This window comes from Lissotriton helveticus, chromosome 9, assembly GCF_964261635.1.
Source record: "Lissotriton helveticus chromosome 9, aLisHel1.1, whole genome shotgun sequence".
NCBI classification, from domain to species: Eukaryota; Metazoa; Chordata; class Amphibia; order Caudata; family Salamandridae; genus Lissotriton; species Lissotriton helveticus.
Window position 1 is genome coordinate 183,102,999 of NC_136070.1, and position 24,278 is coordinate 183,127,276.

General features: G+C 46.0%; 1 protein-coding gene across 2 annotated transcripts in view; it reads left to right on the forward strand.

The window, feature by feature from the left end:
- Positions 1–483: 483 nt before the first annotated feature.
- ATL1 (atlastin GTPase 1) overlaps positions 484–24,278 on the forward strand; it is a 283,253-nt gene continuing 259,458 nt past the window's right edge. For both annotated transcript variants that reach the window (XM_078659723.1, XM_078659724.1), the window contains exon 1: positions 484–598. In XM_078659723.1, coding sequence (XP_078515849.1) covers positions 565–598 — 34 coding nt within the window. In that variant the 5' untranslated portion in view covers positions 484–564. The remainder of the gene's footprint in view (positions 599–24,278) is intronic.

The following is a 24,278-nucleotide window of genomic DNA, read 5'->3' on the forward strand; positions in this document are numbered from 1 at the left end:
TTGTGTGTTATCAGTGCACATGTACACTTGTGCAAGGACCGAGAGCCAGTGGATCTGCGTCTCTGCCTGCGAGTCAGCGGGTCTGTGCTCTGAGATGTGCTCCTGTGCAGGGCCTGTGAGTCAGGACTGTGCCAGCAGCAGTGTGTCACTGTCTCTGGCTCCAGCACGCGCCAGTGCCCATGTGCTAACGCGCCGAGGTCCTCCTCCGTGGCTCTGTGCTGCTGGGTGTATCCGTGCACATGTGCTCGTGTGCAAAGGCTGTGTGCCGGTCGGTCCCCGCGCGTCAGTGGCTCAGTGCTCCTGGCCGTGTCAGTGCACATGTGCTCCTGTGCCGGGGATGTGTGTCAGTGGCTCTGTGTGACTGGCTGTGACGCCAAGGTTCGTTCTCGGGGTCGCGGTGCTGATGCTGCAGCTGATGCTGTGGGCGCTGCTGAGCTGCAGCTAGCGGCTCCCTCCATCCTCGCAGCATCCCGGCCAGATCCCCCGCCCGAGGAGAAGGACCCGCGCAGGCCCGAGCCCGCCCGCCCCGTCCCCAGCAGAGCCGAGCAGAGCGGGGCGGCAGACATGGCCCGAAGCCGCAAGGAGCGGAACAGCTGGGGTAGGTGCGGCGCAGCCCGCTGGTGCTCCGAGCGCATCCTTCCGGTACAGGAGCGGCATCCCTTTCTCCCCGCCACAGCGGTGCCTCCCTCCCGCCCTCCATCACAGGCAGGCGGCGGCCAGGGCTGGGAAGCGCAGGCAGCCGCCACCTCCCCTCGACTGAGGGCTGCCCTGGCCTAGACTGCGCCTCTGCTGACCTGGGTGGGCTTTGTGATGTGTGCGTTAGTGTGATTCCTACGTCTGCTTTGCGATGTGTCTCCCACTGAGGCAGACAGACCCCCGTGGAAATGCCCCACTGTTACAAGGAGTCAAACCCTCTACGAGACAGGCAGTGCGAGTGTCTATGCGACGGACCCTGGCCCAGCCCTTGCGCCTGTGTGAGACTTTCACCTGAAACCTGTACATTTCCCCGCAGGAGCAAACACTTGGTGTGCCCTGGGTGTTTCCCGGCAGTGTGTACCCTCGGTAGAAGGTGTCCTCAAGGAGGTGGTGAGGCGCGGGCCTCAGCAGGCGGACAGCTGCACCCTGACTCCTTGCACCCCCCCCCCCACCGCCCCTCGCAATCCGCCCCCACCGTAGGGGTGCCTCAGCCCCTCCCAGGGGGGGGGGGGGGGCGTTCTGCCGCTCTAGGGGGATCAGCAGGGGAGCTCCAGTCTGCAGGTGCTATTGCTAGACAGAGAGGAGGGACTATAGCTGGGAGTGAGGGCGCGGTGGTCAGGGGGTTATACGCTACTGCATCGTCATGTTGGACAGGGAGAGGGTGTGTGTCTGGGGGTGACAGGGCGTGTATAGGGTGGAGCGGAGGAAGGTGGGAAACACCTGGATGGTTATTCGCTGTGTTCAGCACCTTGATGGAAAGGGGGACCTTTTTGCTTCTGGTGTGAAGGAGGCAGGTGAAGTTGGAGGGGCGTTAAGGGTGGGGTGGTTTCACCAAATTTGACAAGAGCAAGAAAAAGGCGCAGTCATTGAATATTCCTGCCATGACTGAGGGTGGAAGACGGGCAGAGGAGTATCAAAAGCACCATGGGTCATACATAATGCAAGCCAGGAAAACAGGCCGCCGTTCCCTGGTTTAGAATTAAAACAGCTATATTTGGGGTTGTGGTGGGCCCCTCCCACCCTGGACCCCTGCTGCACTATTGAGAGCTGCTTCCTAGATGAGGGCTAGGGAGCGCTACATGCTTACTACTGGGGTGGGAAGGTGTTTGGGTAGGACATTGTACATTCTTGGAACGGAGTGGATAGTACAGGGGGCCTGAAGGTTTTAGGCCATGAGAGGTTTGCACCATGTGAAGGTTATATTCTGGCTGAAGCAGGAGTGAAGGTTACTTTTCTGGCTGGAGCAGAGGGTATATTTCCGGTTGGAGAAGTAATAAAGGTTACTGCCCTTTGGTGGCACATGTGTGATGGGTTCTATCTAGAGAAGGATTGGTGTTATGTTATGTAATGGGCACTGTAGCGCACATTCTACCATTTGTATGGCCTTGTAGCTAAATCCAGGATGGCATATTCCTTTGATGGTGGAGGGATGGCCAGGTTGCATTATGTACTCTTGAGGGGAAAGTGGGTCTGGGATTAGGCTTTGTCTACAGGTCGAAGACCTATTGTTTAAAATACAATACCTAGAGTGGGATGTATGACGTTACAACGCAGGCTATTACAACGCCTGCCTTTACAACGCGGTTTTTACATCGCAATCCATTACAACGCATAGCGCTTTGGGGTGCTGGATAGTGAAAAGTTTAATTTACTATTCCAACACCAGTCCCCGTGGACACTAGGGAAGGTGTTGGATAGTAAATTAAACTTATTCCCTATCCTAGAGTGCCCCCCCCAGCGCAATGCGTTGTAATGGTTTGCGTTGTAATGACCGCGTTGTAATGGTAGTGCGTTGTAAAAGTTTCGTTGTAAAGGTTGTTCACCCCTGGAGTGGGCTTTGGCTGAGCCACTTGTTCATGACTGGATGGCTTGCCTGTCTATCTCAGTTCCCTGCTCCTTATTCAATGGCTTTACTCCCTATGTTTGACCTGCGACTGGAATAGAACGAATCATTTTTGGCAATCGCACTCCTTAGAAGGTAATTTTACTATTTGATCAATAATTCATGTATTAGGTGCAGAAGGGTATCGTCTCCTGAGCATGGGACGTGTATGAACCAAACAATATGAGCGTTTTCACAGTCAGTAAAAACGTCCCCAATCTACACTCCCTCGATGGAATCTGAAAAAGTCAAACATTAATCCATTGAATGTTGAAATTTCAACTTAATACTTCATATACATTTTTCTTCATATGAATTCTTAACGTAGGTAATGTTAATGCCACATTACGTCGTTGTCATTAGCCATCTTTACAGTTAACTTTTGGTAGCGGGCCCAATGCATTTCGGCTAGACCTTTTGTCAGGGGCTTTATTCTAAAACATAATGGTATTAATTAATCTCAGAAACCTGCCACTGGAACATTTCACCTTTACATTGTTTCTGATTGGATGAGTTGTATTCTTCCGCTGCTCTTATGAGAGGATTATTTTTACCTGCCTTTCATTGACTCCAGGAGAGTGCATTACTTTCCTCACTTGCTTTCCATCTTTGCCTCCCTTCCCCCAGTTTTTTAGTTTTTATTCCCACCCCAGCCATATTTTTTAGGTCTCACCTACAGACAGCTTTTAGCTGTTTATTGTCGAAGACCTATTGTGTACAATACCAATTCATAGAGCGGGCTTCGAGTCACCCATTGCTTATCATTGGTTGACTTTCTTGTTAATCTCATTTGCTTGCTTCTTATCCTGTGGCTGTCCTTCCTTTGCCACTGGTTGTCCCTCTCATGGAGCATAGCTTTGTTACCATCTTTTTGACTGTCTGACTTGTATCCTTCCATGGTTAACAGGGACCTACTTGTTTCTTTTTCTTTAAGCACTCTAAGGGAGTACATGCGTTTTCTTGGTCTCTCCCCATGTGCCGCTTCTCCCATCGCATCTATGACCCCAGAAACTCCATGTTGCTCTAAACGCCCCTAGCTTTCCCAGTCCCTCCCTGTCCTGTTCATTTTTTTTCTAACACGCAGGGGCATATTTACAAGTCCCTATCACCACCACAACGCCACTTTCAGTGACTTTGTCACCACAATGTCACTTTCAGTGACATTCCTGTAGCGATAGGGACTTCGCCTTATTTTCAAAGCAGCTTTAATGCGTCCTTGTAAAGGCCCCCTTTCACGCTATGTTTAGCATACAGGGGAGGGCAATGGGTGTTGCGGTGGGCGTTCCACCGCAACACCCATTGATTTTGACGCTGCCCCCTATTTACAAGGGTGGCATAATTAGCAGCAGCGCCACAATTAAGACAAGGGAAAACCTGATCTTAAACAGGCGAAAGGAGGAGAAATGCTTTATTTATCCTCGCTTTTTGCTATTTTCATGTGTGCTGCGTTGTGCAGCACAAATAGAAATAGCTAATTGCCATTGATTGCTCATTTGCAGGAAGGTGACTCTTCCTGCACATAAACAATCATTTAAAAAAATGACGGTTTGCAACTTCTATGTGTACTGCATTAAGCAGCACACATAAAAGATACAAAACGTCATTTAAATGTTGTTTATGTGCAGGAAAGGACACCTTCTGCACATAAACAATCTTCCCCTCAACGCAGGCACCCTTGCACTATGATGCAAGGGTGCCTGCATTGGTGCTAGGCTGCTAAATTTAGCGCCAGCGCAGGGGGAAACACAGGGATGCACCATATTGTTGTAAATATGGTGCAGCCCTGCGTTTCTGAAGTAGCGAAGTGCGGCGTTAAGCCAGGAATAATAACACCGCACTCCGTCACTTCATTGTAAATATGCCCCTCAGTGTCCTACATTGACCCCATCCCCTCCCTGCACACTGTTGTTCTCTACGGCCCAGCGGTAGTGACTTGCTTACTCCCCTCTTTCCCCCATCCACCTTCATCCCATTTCATTTACATCTTTTGTTTGTTGCAATTTTTGGAGGGCTCGGCAGCTGCAATAGGCTAGATAGCTGCTCCTTTTGAGCACTTTCAAAAAATGTTACCTCTCATAAATAGGCATTTGTAGTCTGGGAACAGTAAATTAAAATAAAATAAAAATGGCTGTTGAGCGTTATTTTACCTACATGAGTATGCATGGTAATGCCTGCATCCATATATGTCATCACACTTTTTTATTTCAGTTGATGCTGTTCAGCATTAACAATAAATAAATAAAATGAAATATGCTGTGTCATGATGCATATGTGTACATGTGTGTTGACGCATGCTCACTTATACAGCTAGGGCTGACTATTCAAACTTTTTTTTTGCCTTCGCTATTCAGTATCAGCAATAAACAATTTTTTTCTTTTGCTGGTGCTGTTTAGCATTGGCAAAAAGGATTTGAAAAGCCAAAAGTTCAGCTAACACCATTCAAAGGTGTGACCTATTTTTTTGATAAAGCTTGTGCTTATTATTTTTGTGAGTGCCTGGCAGGCAGCTCTTACTAGGCTGCTCACTTATGGCCATTTGTGCTGCATCCTGCACATACTTTCTTTCTTAATTACTAATTAGCTGTTTGAAAATAGCAAACAAATAATTGCAAGATGGCTGCCACGCATGAGCACGCTTGCGCACATACCAGTGGCCATCTTACAATGATTTTGGTTACAGCTTGACAAAAAGCATTCCAAGAAGGATACCTGTGCTGATTGAAATGAGATGAATAACCCACCCATGTGCAGTTTCTGGCAGTTTGGCATATCAATATGTATTTTGCATTTGAATTGAATTTGTCTGTTTTTAGTTATCACAATATTTTTCAACAACGTCTCATGAGCGGCACTATGGGCAAACTGGCCCATTGAGTAATCCCTGCAAACCTTTCAAGAGCTATATAATTACTCTATGTGGATACTTGGATGCTTTTAGAAATGGGATCTCTGGTTGGCTAAGGCTTGCGCCAAAGACAGGCAAAGACCACCACTTTAGTCAGGGCAAGGGAGTTACACGTCAAAGATAATCCCTGCTCACCCCCTTGGTATCTTGGCACAAGCAGTCAGGTTTATCCCGGAGGTCATGTGTAAAGCGTTTGCGCACGCACACAGCAACAACATACCAGGCACACCACAAAAGGAACTCCACACAAGGTTATATCAAAAATAGCCTTTGTATTCTCATAACACATTAGAATAGTAATCACATAGTATACATTGTGCCACCTGGCACTAGGTAATATCTACAAGGGATTATATACACCTGACAGGGCCAACTGGACCACTGTCAGAACCATCATAAAGTGAACTTAGTAAAAGTAGGACATCCCATAAAATGTACAACCAGTAATCACTGGTAACCACTGTACTCATAGTCATCCTATAACATAAACCACATTATGCACAGTATCACATTTAGGCGTGAATTGCATTCTGCACCAACCTCACCAGCATAAACACATTATGCAATCATCTCATAAGCCTAAACGCATTAGACCCTAACCTCCTAAGCATAACTCACATTAGGGGCATAACTCACAGTAGAGAATAATCTCACTAGCATATACACATTACACCATCAACCTCATACATAAACCACAGTTAGAGGCATGAAACAGAGTGCGTAAATCATAGTATATGAATCACATTTCCTAGCACCACATAAATCACATTAGGGCCTGGCGCCCTACAAACCTACCGGTCCCCCTGGCCAACTGGGCTTCTTCAAAGGGGCTCAAATGCCCTATCTCCAACAGAGTCAGGGCTGCTGCCAATGCAGCAGAATCCAAAGTGCTCCATTGCACTGGGGCAGAGGAGTACATCTCACTCCTAGCTCTCTCAAAAATGACCCCCAAGAACTGTGGGCCTAAACGTAGCAGCTGACGCTAATTGCCGTGCAGCTGTAAATCAAATAAGGCTTCGCACTCACTGTGCCCTCTGAACAAATGTCCAGAACGTTGCAGCTGCCTTCTGTCTGGCGGGGCAGCTGTGAAGACGCAAACAGGCTCTGGCACAACTGTGCCTTCTGGGCCTCACGGGGGCTCTGGAAAAAAATACGCCTAACGTTGGAGACACAAGGGCCCTTGCAACCACACATCCCCCTGTTGCAGCTGCCCTCTGGCAATCATGGCAGATGGAGATATGGCCAACTGGGGAGATCACGGGCCCCTCTGGGCCTTCTACAACAATGTGTCCCCCTCGTTGGAGGGGCCCACTCTCTTGCGGCACAGCTCAGACTCTGTGCCTCGACCGGCACACACAATGGAGAAGCCCCTACTCATGGGCTCTCCATGCGACTGGGGACTCTTGTCTCCTCTCCTCCATGCGGCGAGGGCAGGCCCCAACAATGTACCTTCTAGCCCCCGGTACCGCAATCTCCACACCTTGGCCACGGGAGCCCCGTGCTGTCATCGGCTGCCTCGCCTCCCTTCACCCGGCCCCCCTCTAGGGACCCGGGACTTTACTGTAGAGCCAGCAGGGTTCCGGCCGGTACTCTCCCCTCACCGCATCTCCAGCAGGCGGGACTTCCTTTGGTGAGGCAGAAGTCTCGCCCCACGCCAGACCTCACGCTGTCTGACTTCCTGTTTGGCCGATCGGGCTGCAGTGGTGAAACACGGGGTGGGCTCCCGCTGGGATCAAAGATGCTGGCAGGGAGGGCACCCGCCAGAACCAGCAGAAACGTGAGGTGGGCACCCGCCATTTAATATTAAGCAAAAAGCAGGGTGGGCACCCGCGATCGAATTTTCATAAGTGGGGTGGGCACCCGTTCCACAGCATCACGGGGGAGGAATCCCCACGTCAGGATTCCCTCCAAAACGGCAGGCAGCTCAGCGCTGCGGAGCCCATGCTTCTCCTTCCTGGCAGGGTAAAATATAGCGCTCCCAAGGCGCTAGGCGTCCTGAAGGTCCAAGGCAAGGGGAAGAATAGATGCAGCCACAGTCCTGGTAGATGAAGGGACAATGCAGGGCCCAGGGAGGCAAGACCTCATGGCAGCCCCCACTGGGCCCCAGCAGCAGCACACCCCGGCAGGATTCAGGAACAAGAACTGAACAACACCATGGGGTCATAGCCCCTATATTTATATCAACATTTCGTTTGTCTTTAGTGCAGGGCATGGGGGCACCAGATGCAACTGGTTCAGGGGGGATTTGGATCACTTTGTTTTGCAAGCTCCTCTACCCCCTTGTCAGGTGGGGGTTAGGTGATCAGACACACCACAGGGGTGGAGCCAGCATTTACTAGGGCAGGCACCATCCTATTCAGAGTCAGGGGATTACCCCTCCTACTACTCCCAGCCCAGATGTCCTATTCAGCCCAGCGCTGACTCACCCTGCCCCTCCTGGAGCCACCCACACCTCCCAGCCCCTGTCACTCACAAGCGAGACATGCAAGCGAGACATTCACATCAGGCAGGCAGACACATAGCACACAGAAATGCTAACTTCTCAAAGTGATTCAGAAAAGGGGGTGGTGATGGACAGAGCATCTGTCAAACTTCTCAAAGTGGCATTTCTCCACCAGTCATCATAAATCTGCACACACCATTGCACAGCATTTATTCTCACAAATTCATACATACTAAACTCGACCCGGCTGCTCCTCTCATACCAGGAATTACCATGGACACACTTATCCCCAATGCATTCCTATGGGTGGGCAGGCCAACTTCACCAAATGCGCACAGAGAGCGCACACCTTTACACTGGACCACAGTGCTAAAGTTCCCAGAGGCCTAAAACCACCAAAACCATGTCAGAACTTAAGGTAAAAAGTTTAGGGGTGAACCTGCCAAAAAGGGCCAAGTCCAACAGATGCATGTCAAGATTGGAGAGGGCCAGACACTTTCAGAAAAGATATACCCAGTGCTGGATTGGCCGTAGCAGGCACTGGGCGTTTCCCTGGTGGGGCGCCAGGGTGGTGGCCGGTTTTGGACCCCTGGGAAGCCGTTTTTGTTACTGGGGGCCGGTTTTGCACCATAGCTGTAATATCATCTCCCTGTAACAAAAGTGGTAGCGGTGAGACAGGAGTGGTGCTTCCAACTAGCACTGCCATCCCCCATCCTCCCACCCATGGGCCGGCCGAGCTGTTTGCCAGGGCTGGTTTCGGTTACCAGTACGGCTGTGCATATAATCTGTGTATGAATTGAAAAAGAGATCCATCTTGGCCCCACTTTTATTCAACCTTTATATTGCAGACTTACTGACATGACTGAATTACCCAAACATCCACTCCCCAAAGATGAGGAGAAAGCAACTATTGAGTCTATTATACGCTGAGGAAAGCATAATATTTGTTAACAAATTTCATTGTGCATTGCATGCTTATCAGAACTAAAGTGCACTCCATGGGGATTGCATGTTCAACCCTTTTATGAATCCTATGGGGTCGATCATTAGTGCCCATTCTAAGAGTCGTAAGCGCCAAACTCATCCCAACTATTACATATGGGTGAAAATCACCGTTGAGAAGGAAAGCAGATCCGCTTGATACAGTAATTTGCAACACATACAGACAGCTCTTTTGCCTTCCAATGAGCACATCACCTAATCAAAAAAGACTTGAATTTGAGCTATTGAAACGAAGTACAGCACAACAAGAAACATGTATTAAACATGCCATAAACTCGGTGAATCACACAAACAAACAGTTGGCCATCTTGTTTGGATGAAAAAAAAGAACCTGAGAGAAAATAATATTTCAGGAACCTACTTCAAAAAAGCGTTGCACAACTTACACATCAAAGAGCTCTGGACACCACCTGTAAGTTTCGGCATATAATAAAAAAAATCACTGAACAAAAATTTGAAATCTATGTCACGTCGGCAAGATAAAAAAGCATTTACAATGCAATAGGTCTCACATATATGAGAGTTTGAGCTATTGGCATTGTAAATGACAATGCCTTTAATTTATGTGTTGTTTTTAAAACAGATAAATAAAAGGCATTGTCATTTACAATGCCAATAGCTTAAACGTTCGCAAATGCGAGACCTATTGCATTGAAAACGCGTGCTTTAAAAATTCAAAAAAAGAGTTAGGAGGGAGTATGTTCTGCCTGCAACAGCAGGCAGGGCAACGCTATTTCAGAAAATAGTATACGGAGGCCGTAATTAAAGTCTACAGAGCAACAACGCACATAACGGGGGTTGTGTTGCCATGGAAGGTTACAAAATGAGACAAGGAGGTGCTAAGGAGGGCCTACTAAGCCTATTGACCAATAAACAGCCACAGTTTACAGTGGACAATGACAATCCAATGAAAATTGTGAGCTGAGAGTGGGTGGAGCTTCAGATCTCTACCTCAATACAGCATGCCTCGCAGAGCAGTGCATGCGTTGCCCAGGCTCGACCTAAAAATGACTTTTGCAAATGGTCACATGCCTAGATTGCTATTAATACTTATGTTATTAATTATTTGGTAGGCCTACCTTTGGAAAACATTTTCAAAACACTTGAAACACAAATTAATATTTTACAGGTTTGGGAGGTTTCTAACGGGTGACTCAAATCCGCCCTGGATTAAACCAATGGATAACAATAACTGTAGGCTGTGCAATTATAAATCAGATACAATCCTGCACATCCTGTGTACATGCCCTGCCTTAGTAGAAGAACGGAGAAATTTTCTTCGAGTCATATTCAACCAAATAAGAATCCGTACCTGCCGACAGGCACTAATTCTATGTTTACACAGAAACAAACCCAGCTAAACATCAGATTTACAAAATTCATCACACAAGCAGAAAATATGTACAGAAAAGTGATTTTCACAGAAACAGCAATCTACGCAAATTATGCTTTGTACTGTTCCCTGTTTTACATCAAGGCTTACTTTGATACTCTGATACTCTACTCAACTCCAAATAAAGTTACCATATATACCCCTTGCTCACATATTTACTATTAAAAGACGTGAAGAGGTACAAAATAAATCTAGCACCTGCCTTCAGTATAGGTCATTGAATGAACACATAATGGTTCTACTCATAGAGGTACCTTAGTAGTACATTAGTTGGCGATATAAAGCCCACATCAGTGTATCATTCCTTTAACCCAAGCACTCCCATTGTATCTAACAATAAGTCTGCAATAAAGCCTTATTTTTTGTAAGAATTTGTAGAGATAAATAATCTTCAATTTTCTAATTAAGGTTAAGGTAATTAATATGCAAAAGAAACAGTTGATGTATGGAATGCTGAACAATGCAAACATTCAGTCCCAGTCACAAAGATCAGGGTTTAATCCATCATTCTTATGCTCACCACACCACCCCAGTTTGGACCCAGCCATATGAAAATCAGTCTTGGCCCTGTTCCATGTGGGAACAGTCCAGCCTGAACTGCCAAGCCAGGTTCTCCCTGGACCATAAACAAGCCTCCTGGGACCGATTTCAGAGCATCACCCTTCATCAGCCAGGCTAGCTTAAATCCAGTGGTGTAGTGAGCACGGGGCCCACATCTCATATGCAAAAGAAACAATTGAAGGACGGAATGTTAATTTATGTGCACAACACTCAACCTTGAATTAGAAAGGAAAGAGGTGTTATATGAATGATATAATTCTTAAAACGTGGCCAAGGTAACTTTGGTTAAAGTATGAAGGGCCTGCCATAGTTCATCCATATGCAGGGTTACGCATTAGAAGTAACATGAACAAACATTAGCCCAGACTTTTCTTGTAGCTGATTTCTAATTTATATTTCTATTCAACAAAGCTTTGTTCATTAAATCATAGGTGCCGGTGACACTCTTAAATCAGTGTGATTCAGAACATTTTTTCAGAATATTGTCTTATTTAAACATTGTTTCTTAAACATTGTCTACAAAAATATTGCACCATTGGAATTAATGATAGAAAATCTACACAATGATTTTGTAAATGACATTTAGGACACAATATTTATGTCAGCTGAAATGTCTATATATAATTTTTGTTAGATATAAGAAAGAAAGTATCCTCTGCCACACAGTATAAGGATATTGCAAGTCACCGAGAAATTCCATAATCATATAGAGGAAAGAGGCTGAATGCCGAGCTTCTTTAAAAGGTTATGGAGATGACATGCAATTTACTTATCATGTAAGCCAGGGGGTACTTGATCCCATATGATACACCATCTCCTTTCCCAAAAGCCGCATAAAACCCTAGTGGCTAGCTCTTTCAAAGAAAAGAGCGAGCATGCTTGAGAAAATGAAGAATAAAAATAAAACCTCTAGTGCAAACTTAAACACATCAAAAGCCTGTTAGATATTAATTGAAAACAGATAATAGAGACAGTTCAATACAAGTCAGGAAAAAAGCCTGCAGTAGCTCGGAATGTGTAGAAACATCCAGAAAGATTCTAGGTTTTCTAAAGCTAAGGAGTGAAAAAATAAACATGTTTTCTCTGCTTGTCATTGTAAGGTAGAAAACCAGAGCAGGAGAAAGAACAGCAACCTTCAATGTCCCCTGCTTTAAACAGCTTCTTCAATTATGCTATGTGACCTGACCTGCCTTTCACCTCGGCTCAAGCCCGAAAATTAAATACCCCCCACTTTGAATCAAAGCTTTTATGGCACCAAACAAACGAAGCATGTCATTACGAACCTCCCTAAACGGGCTCTCTTGTCTCTTCCATCCAAGCTTCCATCCACTCATCCTTCCATCCACCTGCTGATATCCACAATCTCACCTTTTCATTCGGCCATCCATTCACTCTTTCATCTATCATTCAGGCTTTCACTATACCATCTGTCCACCCAGCCATATTCTAACCTATGCATGCATCTCCAAATCTATCTGTCCCTCTATCAATCCATCCATCCTTTCACTCATCTATATCGACATCCACCCTTTCACTAATCCATCCATCTTTTCTGTCATTCATCCATCCATCCATTCATCCACCCTTTCCCCCCATTCATTCACCCTTTCACTCCATCCATCCATTTTCCCTTTCACTCATTCATCCATCCATCCTTTCACCCAGCCATCCAATCATCCATCCTTTCACTCATTCTTCTACCTAACCACTCATCCATCCATTTACCCTTTCACTCACACATCCGTCCATCCATCCTCCCTCCCTTTTACACATCCATCCATTTCTTTCATCAACCCTGCCTTTCACTCATCCACACTTTCATCCATCTAACCATCCACCCTCCCTTAACTCACCCATCCATTCTTTCTCTCATCCGTCCTTTCACTCATCCATCCATTCTTTCACTTATCCATCCACTCTTTCATACCATCCATCCATTTACCCTTTCACTACATTCATCTGTCCATCCTTCCATCCACCCCCTTTCACTCATATATCCAATTTTTCACTCATCCTTCCTTTCATCCATCCATCCACTCTCTCACTCATCCCTCCTTTAAGTTATTCATCCATCTACCCATCTATCCATCCATTCATTCACCCATCCATCTACCCTTGCACTCACACATCCATCCATCTACCCTTTGTCTGGCAAGTTGCAGACAGAAGAGGCCCATCAAGAATTCCACCCAGTTCTAGCTTTTAAAGTTGGGGGATCATCTATCTACCCTTTCGCTCCACTCATCCATCCACCCTTTCGCTAATCCATCCATCCTTTTTAAGCATCCATCTACCCTTTTAATCATCCATCCATTCACCCTTTCATCCATCCACCCACTCTCATTCATTCATCCATCCATTCTTCCACATATCCATCTATCCACATGTGTATCCATTTATCCACCCTCACTTCCACTTATCCATTCATTCTTTCACTTATCCAGACTTACATCCATCTCTTCACTCATTCACCCACCCACCCTTTTACTCACACACCTATTCATCAGTCCTTTCACTCACTCAACCAACGAACCGCCCTCCTTTCACGTTATTTAAGAGCCTTTGTCTGCTGAGCTGCAGACAGAAGAGACCCATCAAGAACTCCTCCACCGCTTAAGCTGCGAAAATGGTGGGTTCTCAACATCCTTGCCTGTAACGTCAGAACTCGACTGTAATACATTATAATATTCGAGTTGTGACGTCTTTTTTTATGATTGGCAACTGGGTGTGTCACAAGTCATAGATTATAAAAAAAATTAGAGGCGGCGTTTATACAGAGATTTCAGAATTCCATGTATGATAAATATTATTAATCTCACACATGCACCATATTGGTATCAGAGGGGTACTGGAATAGACACCCATTAATCTTATTGTAAAGTTATTTTCAGCAATTACAAGATCGGAAGTTTGTGAATGACTCTATCTCAGAATGTCTGTCGTCAAGTGGTTAATTGTATGGTGGATTTATATCACCTGCTGATCAATTGCCAAGTGGCAAGGCCTTCACATATCATTGGTTGTACATACATGGTTCTTCAGTTTTTATTATGATTTTGGAGTTGTCTGCGTAGTTATTGCATGTTATGTTAATAAAGTTAATTAAGTTGTGCAGTAGGAAACGTTAGGCATTAACACGTATTGATGCTATCAAAGAGCCCTGAGGTATACCTGATTGAAGTGTATTGGAGATGATTTACAAGGGTAAAGAGAGAGACTTTGTATCCTACAAGAGAGAGAGAGGAGGCAAACCGTTTCTTCTTTGGATACCCAGTAGGTTTATTCTACTGCTGAAAATAATATGGTCCACTATAACAAAAGCAACAGAAAAGTTCAGGAGTATAAGAGCAGCTGCTTTACTCCGAGTTAAAATTGATCACCCCAAATGGTAATCAGAAAGGACTTGTGTTCAGTATCTGTCTTGATAGCCTTTTGACAGTTTTCTTTTGTTTTATGATTATTTTTTTTAACAGATTTTATTGGCATTTCAGTAATAAATAATGTAGGCATTACATTTGTGATGTATCTAGTGCTTATAGCAAATAACAGGATAAAAGTCAAGACGACCCATAGCCAGCCAGTAAACAATCCCTTCCCCTGCTCCCCCCATGAGTCAGTACGGTGCTACATATATAACATTTCTTAACACATTCATTGGCATGTTCCAAGCCATTGGCCGCTGAGCAGGGAGATGCCCGACACTCTATAAGAACGTGCAGTCCCATATCAAGCAGCGTAGGAGTCCCAGACCGGTCCAGGGTGCAATATAGTGATACAGGTGTATCTAGCTCAGGGTTAGACAAACTATCCACCAGAATTTCCCAGGCGTTACCGCTGTCAATCTTACCCTGCCACGCTGGCCTTCTCTCATAAGTATCCTCCCCCGCAGCCCACTCTCTTAATCATTTCTTTCTTCCACGCTACCAATCGTGGACCCTCCAGTGTCTTCCAATTTCTCGCTATCTCACGCTTGGCGAGAAATCTTGAAATTTACGTGGGACCTTTGTCCTTGACGGGTAGGGGAACCATCCTAATAAATAATGTTCCGGAGTTTGCGGGATCTCCCTCTCAATTGCCCCCTCAATTGCTTGTATGACCCCTTCCCAAAACGGGTTCATTGCAGGACACACCCAGAACACACGGAGGATGTGGGCTCCCTCTTTCCCGTATCTAGGACATGACGCATTAGTTATTTGGAAGTATCTCCCTATGCGCACAGGTGTCAGGTATAATCTATGCAGTACACAATAGGTAATGAGTTTGAAGCGTGCATTTCTAGAAATCTTAGGTGTCCTTTCTAGTATGTTGTCTAAGTCCTTAGCAGTAATAGGGGTGCCCAGGTCATCCTTCCACCTAGTTCGTAAATTTTTTAATGGCAGCTGTTGATCTGTTTGCAGCGCTCTATATAGGCAGGAGACCGTCTTGATAGTGCCTGCTGTGAGAGCTATATATTGACAGCTCTGGGATGTTTTAGGTGCAGTAGCCCCAGCACCCAAATGTTTCCTTATTGCTGTTTTGAGCGCTCTATGCAACAGAAAATGCTCCTGGGGCAGAACAAATTCCACCCCGATGTCCTCGAAACAGGAGTAGCTCTGAGTCCCTGAAAAGGTCTCCTACCTTTGTCGCTCTCGCTTCTATCCACTGATCTAGTCCCCGCCAGCTTCCTCCACACGGAAGTGCCTGCAGTAATTCCATGGGCAGTTCCACTGAACATGGAGTTTTAGTGCAGAGTTTCTGTTAGCCTCTATTCCAGCATTTTGCTGTTACCCGAAACTTGTGTGAGTCGTTCGTGTGGACCTTCTCTCTCGGAGGAGTACTTTAAGGAGGTCAGTCAACAGCGGCACGAAGGGGCCTGGATTCCGGTCCGGGTTGCGTCTGCGCGCTAATCCTTGGATCAGCCATTGCAGTTGGGCTGCGATATAATATGTCTCAAAATCAGGGACCGCCAGACCGTCCGCCGTTGTCGCCCTCTACATCATCGCAAGAGCCACCCATCTGCGTCCCGACCCCCATATATACGCAGTGATCAAGGAGTCCAATTCTTTAAATAGGGCTTTCAGGATCCATAGGGGAAGTGTATTAAAAAAATAGAGAAGGAGGGGGAGATCAACCATCTTCAGGAACGCTATTCTCCCTGCCACCAAAAGCTGTAGCGTCTTCTAGAAGTTTACAGAAGATCCCAGGGACCCAACAGCACGTCCTACATTTACATCCAGTGGGTTGGCCCTATCATGGTAGACCCTAACCCCCAGGGAGGACAAGCATCGGGGTTCGCATTGCAAGTTTATCAGGTCTGCTGGGGGAGCATCTTTCTGCTCTATGGGAAAGAGTCTGGACTTCTGCCATTTAACTCTCGATTCAGATAAGTGGCCAAATGACTCCAACATAGACCTTGCTCCCCTCAGTTCCTCCCCGATGTTACTTAAGAAGAGAAGTAGATCATCTGCATACAATACTATCCTATGGTGATGGCTCCCTATAGAGAGTCCCCCTAACTCAATCCAAGTCCTAGCAGATGCCGCCAAGGGCTCCAAGGCAATGGCGATCAATAGTGGAGACAGGGGGCCCTCTTGCCGTGTTCCCCGATCGACTAAACAGCTTGCAGAGCTAGTCCATCTGGCGCAAAGCCTGGCAGTCGGTCTAGTATAGAGCAGCTGTGTCCACGCTATGAAATGCTCGCCCAAACACATGCGTGTCATTACCTCATATAGGTAGTGCCACACGATGCTGTCAAATGCTTTTGAATATCAACAGCAAATACCTCTGTCATAGTCCACAGCTTCTAGAATGGCAAGGAGGCGTTGAATATTGACCGCCATATTACGACCCGAGATAAACCTTGTTTGGTCTGCGTGGGTCAATTTGGGCAGAAGGGGCAAGAGCAGGGTCTCCAAGATTCTACGTTAACTCTGAAGAGAAGCTGGTGTAGAATTCCACCGGGAAGCCATTGGTACCCGGGGTCTTATTCCGTGCCATATGTTTGATGGCATACAAAATTTACTGAGGAGAAATAGCCTCCACTAATTTTCTTGCTTTCCCCACCATAAGGTGCAGTAGGGGTAGCATCTCCAAATATGCCTGCATCGCCTCAGCATCCACCTGTGTGGAGCTAGTATAGAGGGTCGAGTAATACCCAGTAAATATGTTGTTGATGTCTTCTTGTGAGTGTAATCTGTGGCCCCTCTCATCCTCAATTTCTACTATGATCGAGTTACGCTTATCCGGGGTAGCTAACCAGGCCAGTAGGGAACCGATATATTCCACTCACGTGCGTGTTGCCCATGTATTGCTTGTAATCGAAGCATATAAGTCGTTCAACTTGGACTGCCATCTCCTACTAACCTTCCAAAAGCACAGTCTGCAGTTCAGGGTGTTCCGGTCACCTGACCTCTATGCCCCTAAGTGCCCTCTCAGCAGCCTGAACCTCCCCTAGAAAAGTGTGCCTGATACCTTTTGCCTTGGCCAGACAATATCCCCGGATAAATGCCTTGAAGGCATCCCATTCCATCTGGAGGGAGGATGCCATGCTAGTGTTTTCAGTGAAGTACTGGATTATCTTAGCTCTGATCATCTCACAAAAGACTTGGTCTTCCAGGGACTCAGGTTTAAGCCTCCACATAGGGATGGGAGGGAGAGGCTTGGGCCACTGTAAATGCAAAAGAACAGGATTATGTACCGATTTGGCGCGGGCCAGATATTCGACAGTACATACTGAGCCATGAATGGCCAGGGTGCATAGAAATAGATCCAGTCAAACATGAACCTCACGAAGCCCTGAGAAGAATGCGTAATCCCGCTCCACCGGGTACATCCACCTCCACGAGTCTATAAGCACCCAGTTTTGTTGCCAGTCTTTAAACGCTTAGGCAGCGCAAATGTTTTGAGAGTCCCAGAGTGGGGGGTGTGATCTGTCTAGCTGAGTGTCGGACACACAATTGAAATCCCCCCCGGTATGGCTAAGTTAGTCATGTATGGCTCTAGTTGTCTCAATAGTCTCTGTAGGAATGTGCTCTGGTCTACGTTTGGGGTGTTTACATTCACTATGGTAATCTCTCATCCCTACAGTCTCCTCCTCACCATCACAAATCCTCCCTCCAGGTCCACTATTTTGTCTATGAGCTGAAAGGACCCCCTGCCCTGATCCATCTCAGGACCCCCCTAGCATAGCCCGAGAATGTAGTGCATAATGCCTGTCCCCTCCATTGATGCTGTTCAGTGTGTCTACTTTAAGAGTGCTATTTGGATTCCTTGCCTATTTAAATAGGGGTGCACCTTGTAACGATTTGACATATTGTGCATTTCCCAAATGTTCCATGATAAGAATGTATATGTCAGTGGCCCGCCATGGCTGATACCCTAGGAATAGACCAGCATGCAGTCTATCATGCAACCCCCCAACCACCAGCCCCATCATGACCATTATACAGACGTTTTGCGGCAATGTACGACTCATGAATCCCCAACTATCACAACAATAACTGATGCCCCAACTCCCTCTCCCCAGGGCAAAGAGATCAACCCTACCCATCCAAACAATAGGAAAAAACAAAACTAGCCGTGAAAGTCCTCAAATGGTTTGCATAAATGAAGGGTGTGGCCACTGGGCTACCCCAGCCAACAAAGCGTCTACCCAGTGTATAGCAATATCAATTCCAGCTCAACACTGTAGCCTGTGCATTGCTCAGGTTGCCCCACCTGTCATCCCCAGCCCTTTGCCAGTCCGTCGAATAGTTCAGATGATGTAATCAAATGACTCTGGTGCCACTTTGGGCATCTCCAAGTTCTCAGAGGCATTAGAGCAATGATCAGAGTCCGAGTCCTGTGTGGGTACACTCCTCTCCGGCGTCAAAAGCCCTGTTTCTTTACCACTCGTCAGGCCACCACCTCCATTACATTCTGCCTCTCCAGCTGTACTGCGCCCTGTGAAGGGGCTGCAGATCCCCAACTCAGTCTCTTGTTGCAGATGCCGGTGTGACAAACCTGCTGCTGTCGAGGGCTCTGGCCAGAGCTTGGCACCCGTCGGCAGTCCAGCCACTTCCCGACCTCCTACGAAGAGTGAAAGAATTCCGCCCCCTCCGGGGTCACCACTCTCAATCTTGCCGGGAACAACACATCTTTGAAGTCCAGCTGGTGTAATTTGTTCTTGGCCTCTTGGAACGAAGCCCTCTACCTCTGTACCGCTTTAGAGAAATCAGGGATAGTCCCTACTACAGTTTTATCAACTGCCTTGAGTCTGGCCTGTGCCAAAACGTGGTCCGGGTCCGTGTAATATAAGAGTCGAGCCACAACAGGGTGCGGAGGGGCCCCTGGTAGAGGTGGTTTCGACGGGACTCGGTGTGCGCGTTTGAGCACGTAAAAAGCTGAGAGGCCCTCAGGTGCCACCTCTGTGTGCAGCCAGTTCTCTAAGTAATCCATCATAGTGGTGCACTCTACCTTTTCGGCAGACCCACCACCCAGATATTATTCCTACTGGATCGCTTTTCAGCATCATAAGTCCGTAGTTCCAATATTCGAACCTTAGCCTCCACTGCAGTAAGCTGGTCTTTCATGGCAGTTAGGGCAGGCGTGGAGTCCGCCAATTGTCGCTCATTTAGCAGTCACTCTCCCAGCGAGGTGCTTATGATCATCCTGCACCCTTCCCATATCTCTGCTGATTGAGTCTATTTTAGATTCCAGTCTCTCACTGGAGTATGTGATGGCCTAAAGTATGTCCTTTAACGTGGGGTCTTTAGGGGCTTCCGAGGGCCTGGAGGCATTCCCAGCCCTTTCCGGCAGGTTAGCTACATGTGCATTGTCCCGGTTACGTCTGCGGGCAAGAATCACTTTATGGTCTTACTGTACTGCTTTTTAGTGTCCTTGAGAGGATGTTGTTCTATTAAATTGCATGTGGCGGTCTGTACATGGCAACTTTTTATAACGCTGCTTAGGTCAAGAGAACAACATTTTAAAGCCAACTGCTTTTAGGCATATTCCCATTGTTTCTAATGAAATATGCATTTTAAACCATCAGGCTTTTTGCATATTAGTACTGGTTGCACTTTGCACGGTCATTTTATGGACTTATTGTTTTGTCTTATACTGCCCTTGGAGGAACGTTGCTTATGAAATTACACGAGGTGGTTAAGACACTTTTATCTTATTTTAAGACAATGATGATGAACTGGAATTGTTTTATTGTAAGAACCTGGGACGATTATCATGATCTTTTTTAAACATATTTCCTCTAAATGTGATCGATATGTATTATGTGTTCGTACTATTGCATTTTGTTTGTGTACACTTTGATGGTTATTCATAACCGAATAAAGTATTTCTACTACTACTAAGATGCTCAGTGTAATTCATAGAAGATCCAATATATGGGAGCCAGAACACTCCTGTCTTACTTAAAGCATTCCTCCATGGCTGTTTTGGACAGACCTGAATTATCTATTTAGCATCCCCAAAGTAATCTATAAAGGTTCATCTTGAGATAGTGGGTCCACAGAAATCTCAGCTCAAGCAGACAAAGGGACTTTAGGAAAATATGAATAATTTCCTGTGGCTTTCCTTCCGCCTCTCTTGTAATCAATGTTCAATCAAAAGTGCTAGAAAAAGAAGTAGGTTGCTGTGATCAAATCAATGAATCCTTAATTTTATCTTTTAAACCAGTTTGAAACATTTTCTTATACAATATGTCTTCCTAAATATGTAGCTTCAGCTGCTAGTTGCCAAAAACGAGTCACAAAAGTTAATAGGCAAGGTCTCTTTAGCTTAGTACTTCATTAGAGGACATTCAAACATCTTTTGAAAAAAACCTGATGGGTAGATATCATAAGATTGTAAACAAGTATCCGAGTTAGTTACTAACAGAGTTGCCCAAGCTAATGCTAATCCAGAGAGGCAACAAATCAGTACACCAACTTTGATTTGATCTTGATTAAACTCTACAGGGCAAAAAACAAAATGTGCGAAGAGAATATAAAAACTCTCTTAACTTAGTCGGAGCCCCAGAACACATGGGTGCACTTGGAGGGACTACTGACATAAGACACAATTATTGTAACTCTTGTGTCGATTTCCTAAGCACAATCCATAGTTTTACAAAACCTAAAAAGTTAGTGGTGTTGGAGTCTGCCCAGGACTGGAACTCAGAGGGTTTGCTAAGTACTCTTCTAGATTACCTGAGGAAGGGACGACACCTCCCACTAACCGCTGTGCCACCCTGCACAGATTAATATATGTGAAAGGTGTCAAGCGGGTCCTTTAAACAGTCACAGTAATGAGGAACCCTCACAAATGGTGGGAAACCCCTACTTGGCAATCTGGTAATTGAAAGTAGCGAAGGAGAAGTCAGAAAGGCATCAAACGTCTCCTGACAGAAGGTAGGAGGAAAGAGCCAAGCTATACCAAGAGAAGAACCCAGAATGAAAACAATGCAACCTGCTTGAAGCAAAACTAAAGGAGAAAAATAGTAAGTAACAAGGGGTGAAGACCACAATGAAAAATCAGGGAATTGAATGCTCTGTGATGAATCTTTCACTCATAAAAGCTCCTTTAGATATGCTCCACCACGAGCTCGCATCACAGAAAGAGACTCTGCAACATCCTGGATTGCTAACCTCAAAAAGCCTCCAAACGGCAGACCACTTTCTTGGAAAGGGCTATTTATAAAATTTGGCTCTGCCTCGTTCCAAGAGCTCATGGTGGCAGCTCAGCTCAGCTATGAAGAAAATGCCCAAATCCTGTGTTCTGCACAGAAATATGGAGTCCCGCTGCCACCCTAGACACTCCACATAGTTCGCAGAACAAGTCACCAGTTCACTATAAGTGTAGAAGTGCTGGAACAACCAAGGCGGTCTGACGACGGAACTGGAAATGCAATAATGGAGAGTGCATGAAAAACGTCACCCACCTCTGAACCCAGACAGTCTTAGGTGAGCCCTGTGGTACGTTCCTCAATAACAATGCTGAAACAAATGTAAAATGGCAGCCATCATGGCTGCCTGTGATAATGAGAACATAAGGTGGTTGGGTAAGAAGAAGGAAGAGCGTAAGAGTGAGTAAGCCAGTAGGAATGATATGTGGGGTAGGTTGGAGTAGATACTTTAGATGGATGGGGAAAAGAGTGGGTTTGAGGTTGGTGCAGGTCAGTATGAGAGTGATAAAGTGTTTAGAGTGATAAAGTGAAAAGTTGGTGGAAAGGTATATGGTTGGTGGAAAGGTGTAAGATTGGTGGTCGGAAGAGGTAAATTGTAAACGCCAAGTTAACTGTCTGAGAAGATCATGCCAAGGTGATGCCTAAGGCATGGGCACCAGCAGATCTTGGAGGCCTGCAAAACGAAAGTAAATCTGTTTCCAGGCCATGCATTATCACACCAGACAATGAAGTCTATGCTAAAAAAAATGGAACACACCTGCTGACTGTAGTCAGTGAAGGTATCTGTGCCGCTAATAATATGATGTGCCAGTCTGCCCGCGCCCCCTCAAGTATTAGAATATGTTTCAAAATTCCATCCTATGAGTGGAGACTACTGGTGTATGTAGTGTAATTTACCAACATTGTGACAGAAGAAAATCAGTGTGTCTATGTGCTGTTAATTGTTCTAGGACACGGCACATTTCTATGTTACATGGATGCAGGACTCCGAGAAACCACATTGTGGTAGTCTGTTTACCACCACTGTAATACCAGAATGCCCATTGCTCACCTAGGTACTGCATCGCTAGCATAACTGTAATCACAATTCTTGGCTTGTAAAGTATCATTCTACTGAAAGCTTTTTTATTGGCCTGATTTGTCCATCAGCATGAGCAACTATGCCAGCCAGGATCAACATTAAACTGGTAAACACAGATCCATTGTCCTGCCAGTATCAAATTGGCAGGTATGTATAGCCCCATTGTAATTCAAACAGCGTTTTGCAACAAGCTCCTCAACCCAGATGTCATCTCTCCTGTTTCCCCATCTTCTCACCTGCCCAGCTTTCAAGGGCCTGGGCTGCAATGTGTACTAGGAGCTGGCATACTAGGGTTGTTCACACTTGATGTTGCATGGACAGTTCAACAAGACTGGTCTGAGTGTCAGCTGCTTAGTACATCATTTGAATTTGAAGTTGAATTTATATAGCGCATAAATCACCCGTAGGTCTCATAGCGCTGCAGAAGTTCAGTGAGAAGACAGAGGGAAGGGCTGACCAAAGGATCTAAAAGAGCCAGGTTTTCAAGTTTCTGTGGAATGTGTTGTGATTAGAATTCATTCTAATCCGAAGAGATAGAGTGTTCCACGTTTCTGGGGCTATTTTAGAAAAACATCTGTCCCCATTTCTGACCGTGCGGACTTTCGGGACCGTTAAGAGGTGCTTATCTGAGGAGCAGAGGGTTCTAGTCGGGCAGTAATCGGGGAGTTTTCTTTCCAAATATTTCTGTCCTTGGCCATTGATAGTTTTATGGACTAGGCAACATAATTTAAATTTGATACGTTTTTTTATGGGGAGCCAGTGTAGTTTTCTGAGACATGGGGCAGATGAAGTGCAGGGGGGAAGAACGAGAACCGGCCTGGCTGCTGTATTTTGCAGGGTCTGAAGTTTTGTCAAAAGACTTTCATTGATGGCGGTAAGCAGTGCATTGCCATAGTCCAGGCGACTTACAATTAAGCCCTGTATTAGGGGCATGCGGGATGATATGGGGATCCACTTAAAGATCTTCCTAAGGCTGCGCATTAGTCCAAAGCTGGTGTGTACTACTTTGTTGACATGGGACGACATGGACAGTTTATTATCAATAGTGACTCCCAAATTCCGAACTGAGCTCTTCGGGGCAGGACAGGGGCCTAATGTTGGTGGCCACCATTCATCTGACCAATATTTCTGCGCGTTTCCAAACAGCATTATCTCGGTCTTTCCGGCGTTAAGCATCAGATAGGTATTGGTCATCCATTCCTTTATAGAGGTCATGCAGTGTTGAAATCTGGATTTAGTGTCTGTAGGGTTTGGACCTAGGGTGATTAACAGCTGGGTGTTGTCCGCGTAAGACACAGTTTCAAAGCCATGAGCTCTGATTACCTTGGCCAGTGGGTATAGGTATAAATTGAAAAGTGTAGGGCTCAATATGGATCCCTGGGGAACTCCCTTATCGTTTTCCACGTTTGTTGAGGAAAAAGACCCAAGTTGGACCCTAGACGGCCTTCTGGTCAGGTAACTCTGGATCCAAAGTAGGGCTGGGCCCTCGACACCAATCCCAGCTAGGCGCTCTAAAAGAATGCTATGTGAGATGGTGTCGAAGGCTGCCGATAAGTCGAGTAGAATCAGGATGGCCGATTGCCTTATGTCGATCGTCAACCAAATATTATCCACTATCTCAAGCAAGGCAGTCTCAGTGCTGTGAAAAACTCTGAAGCCTGACTGGGATGGATCCA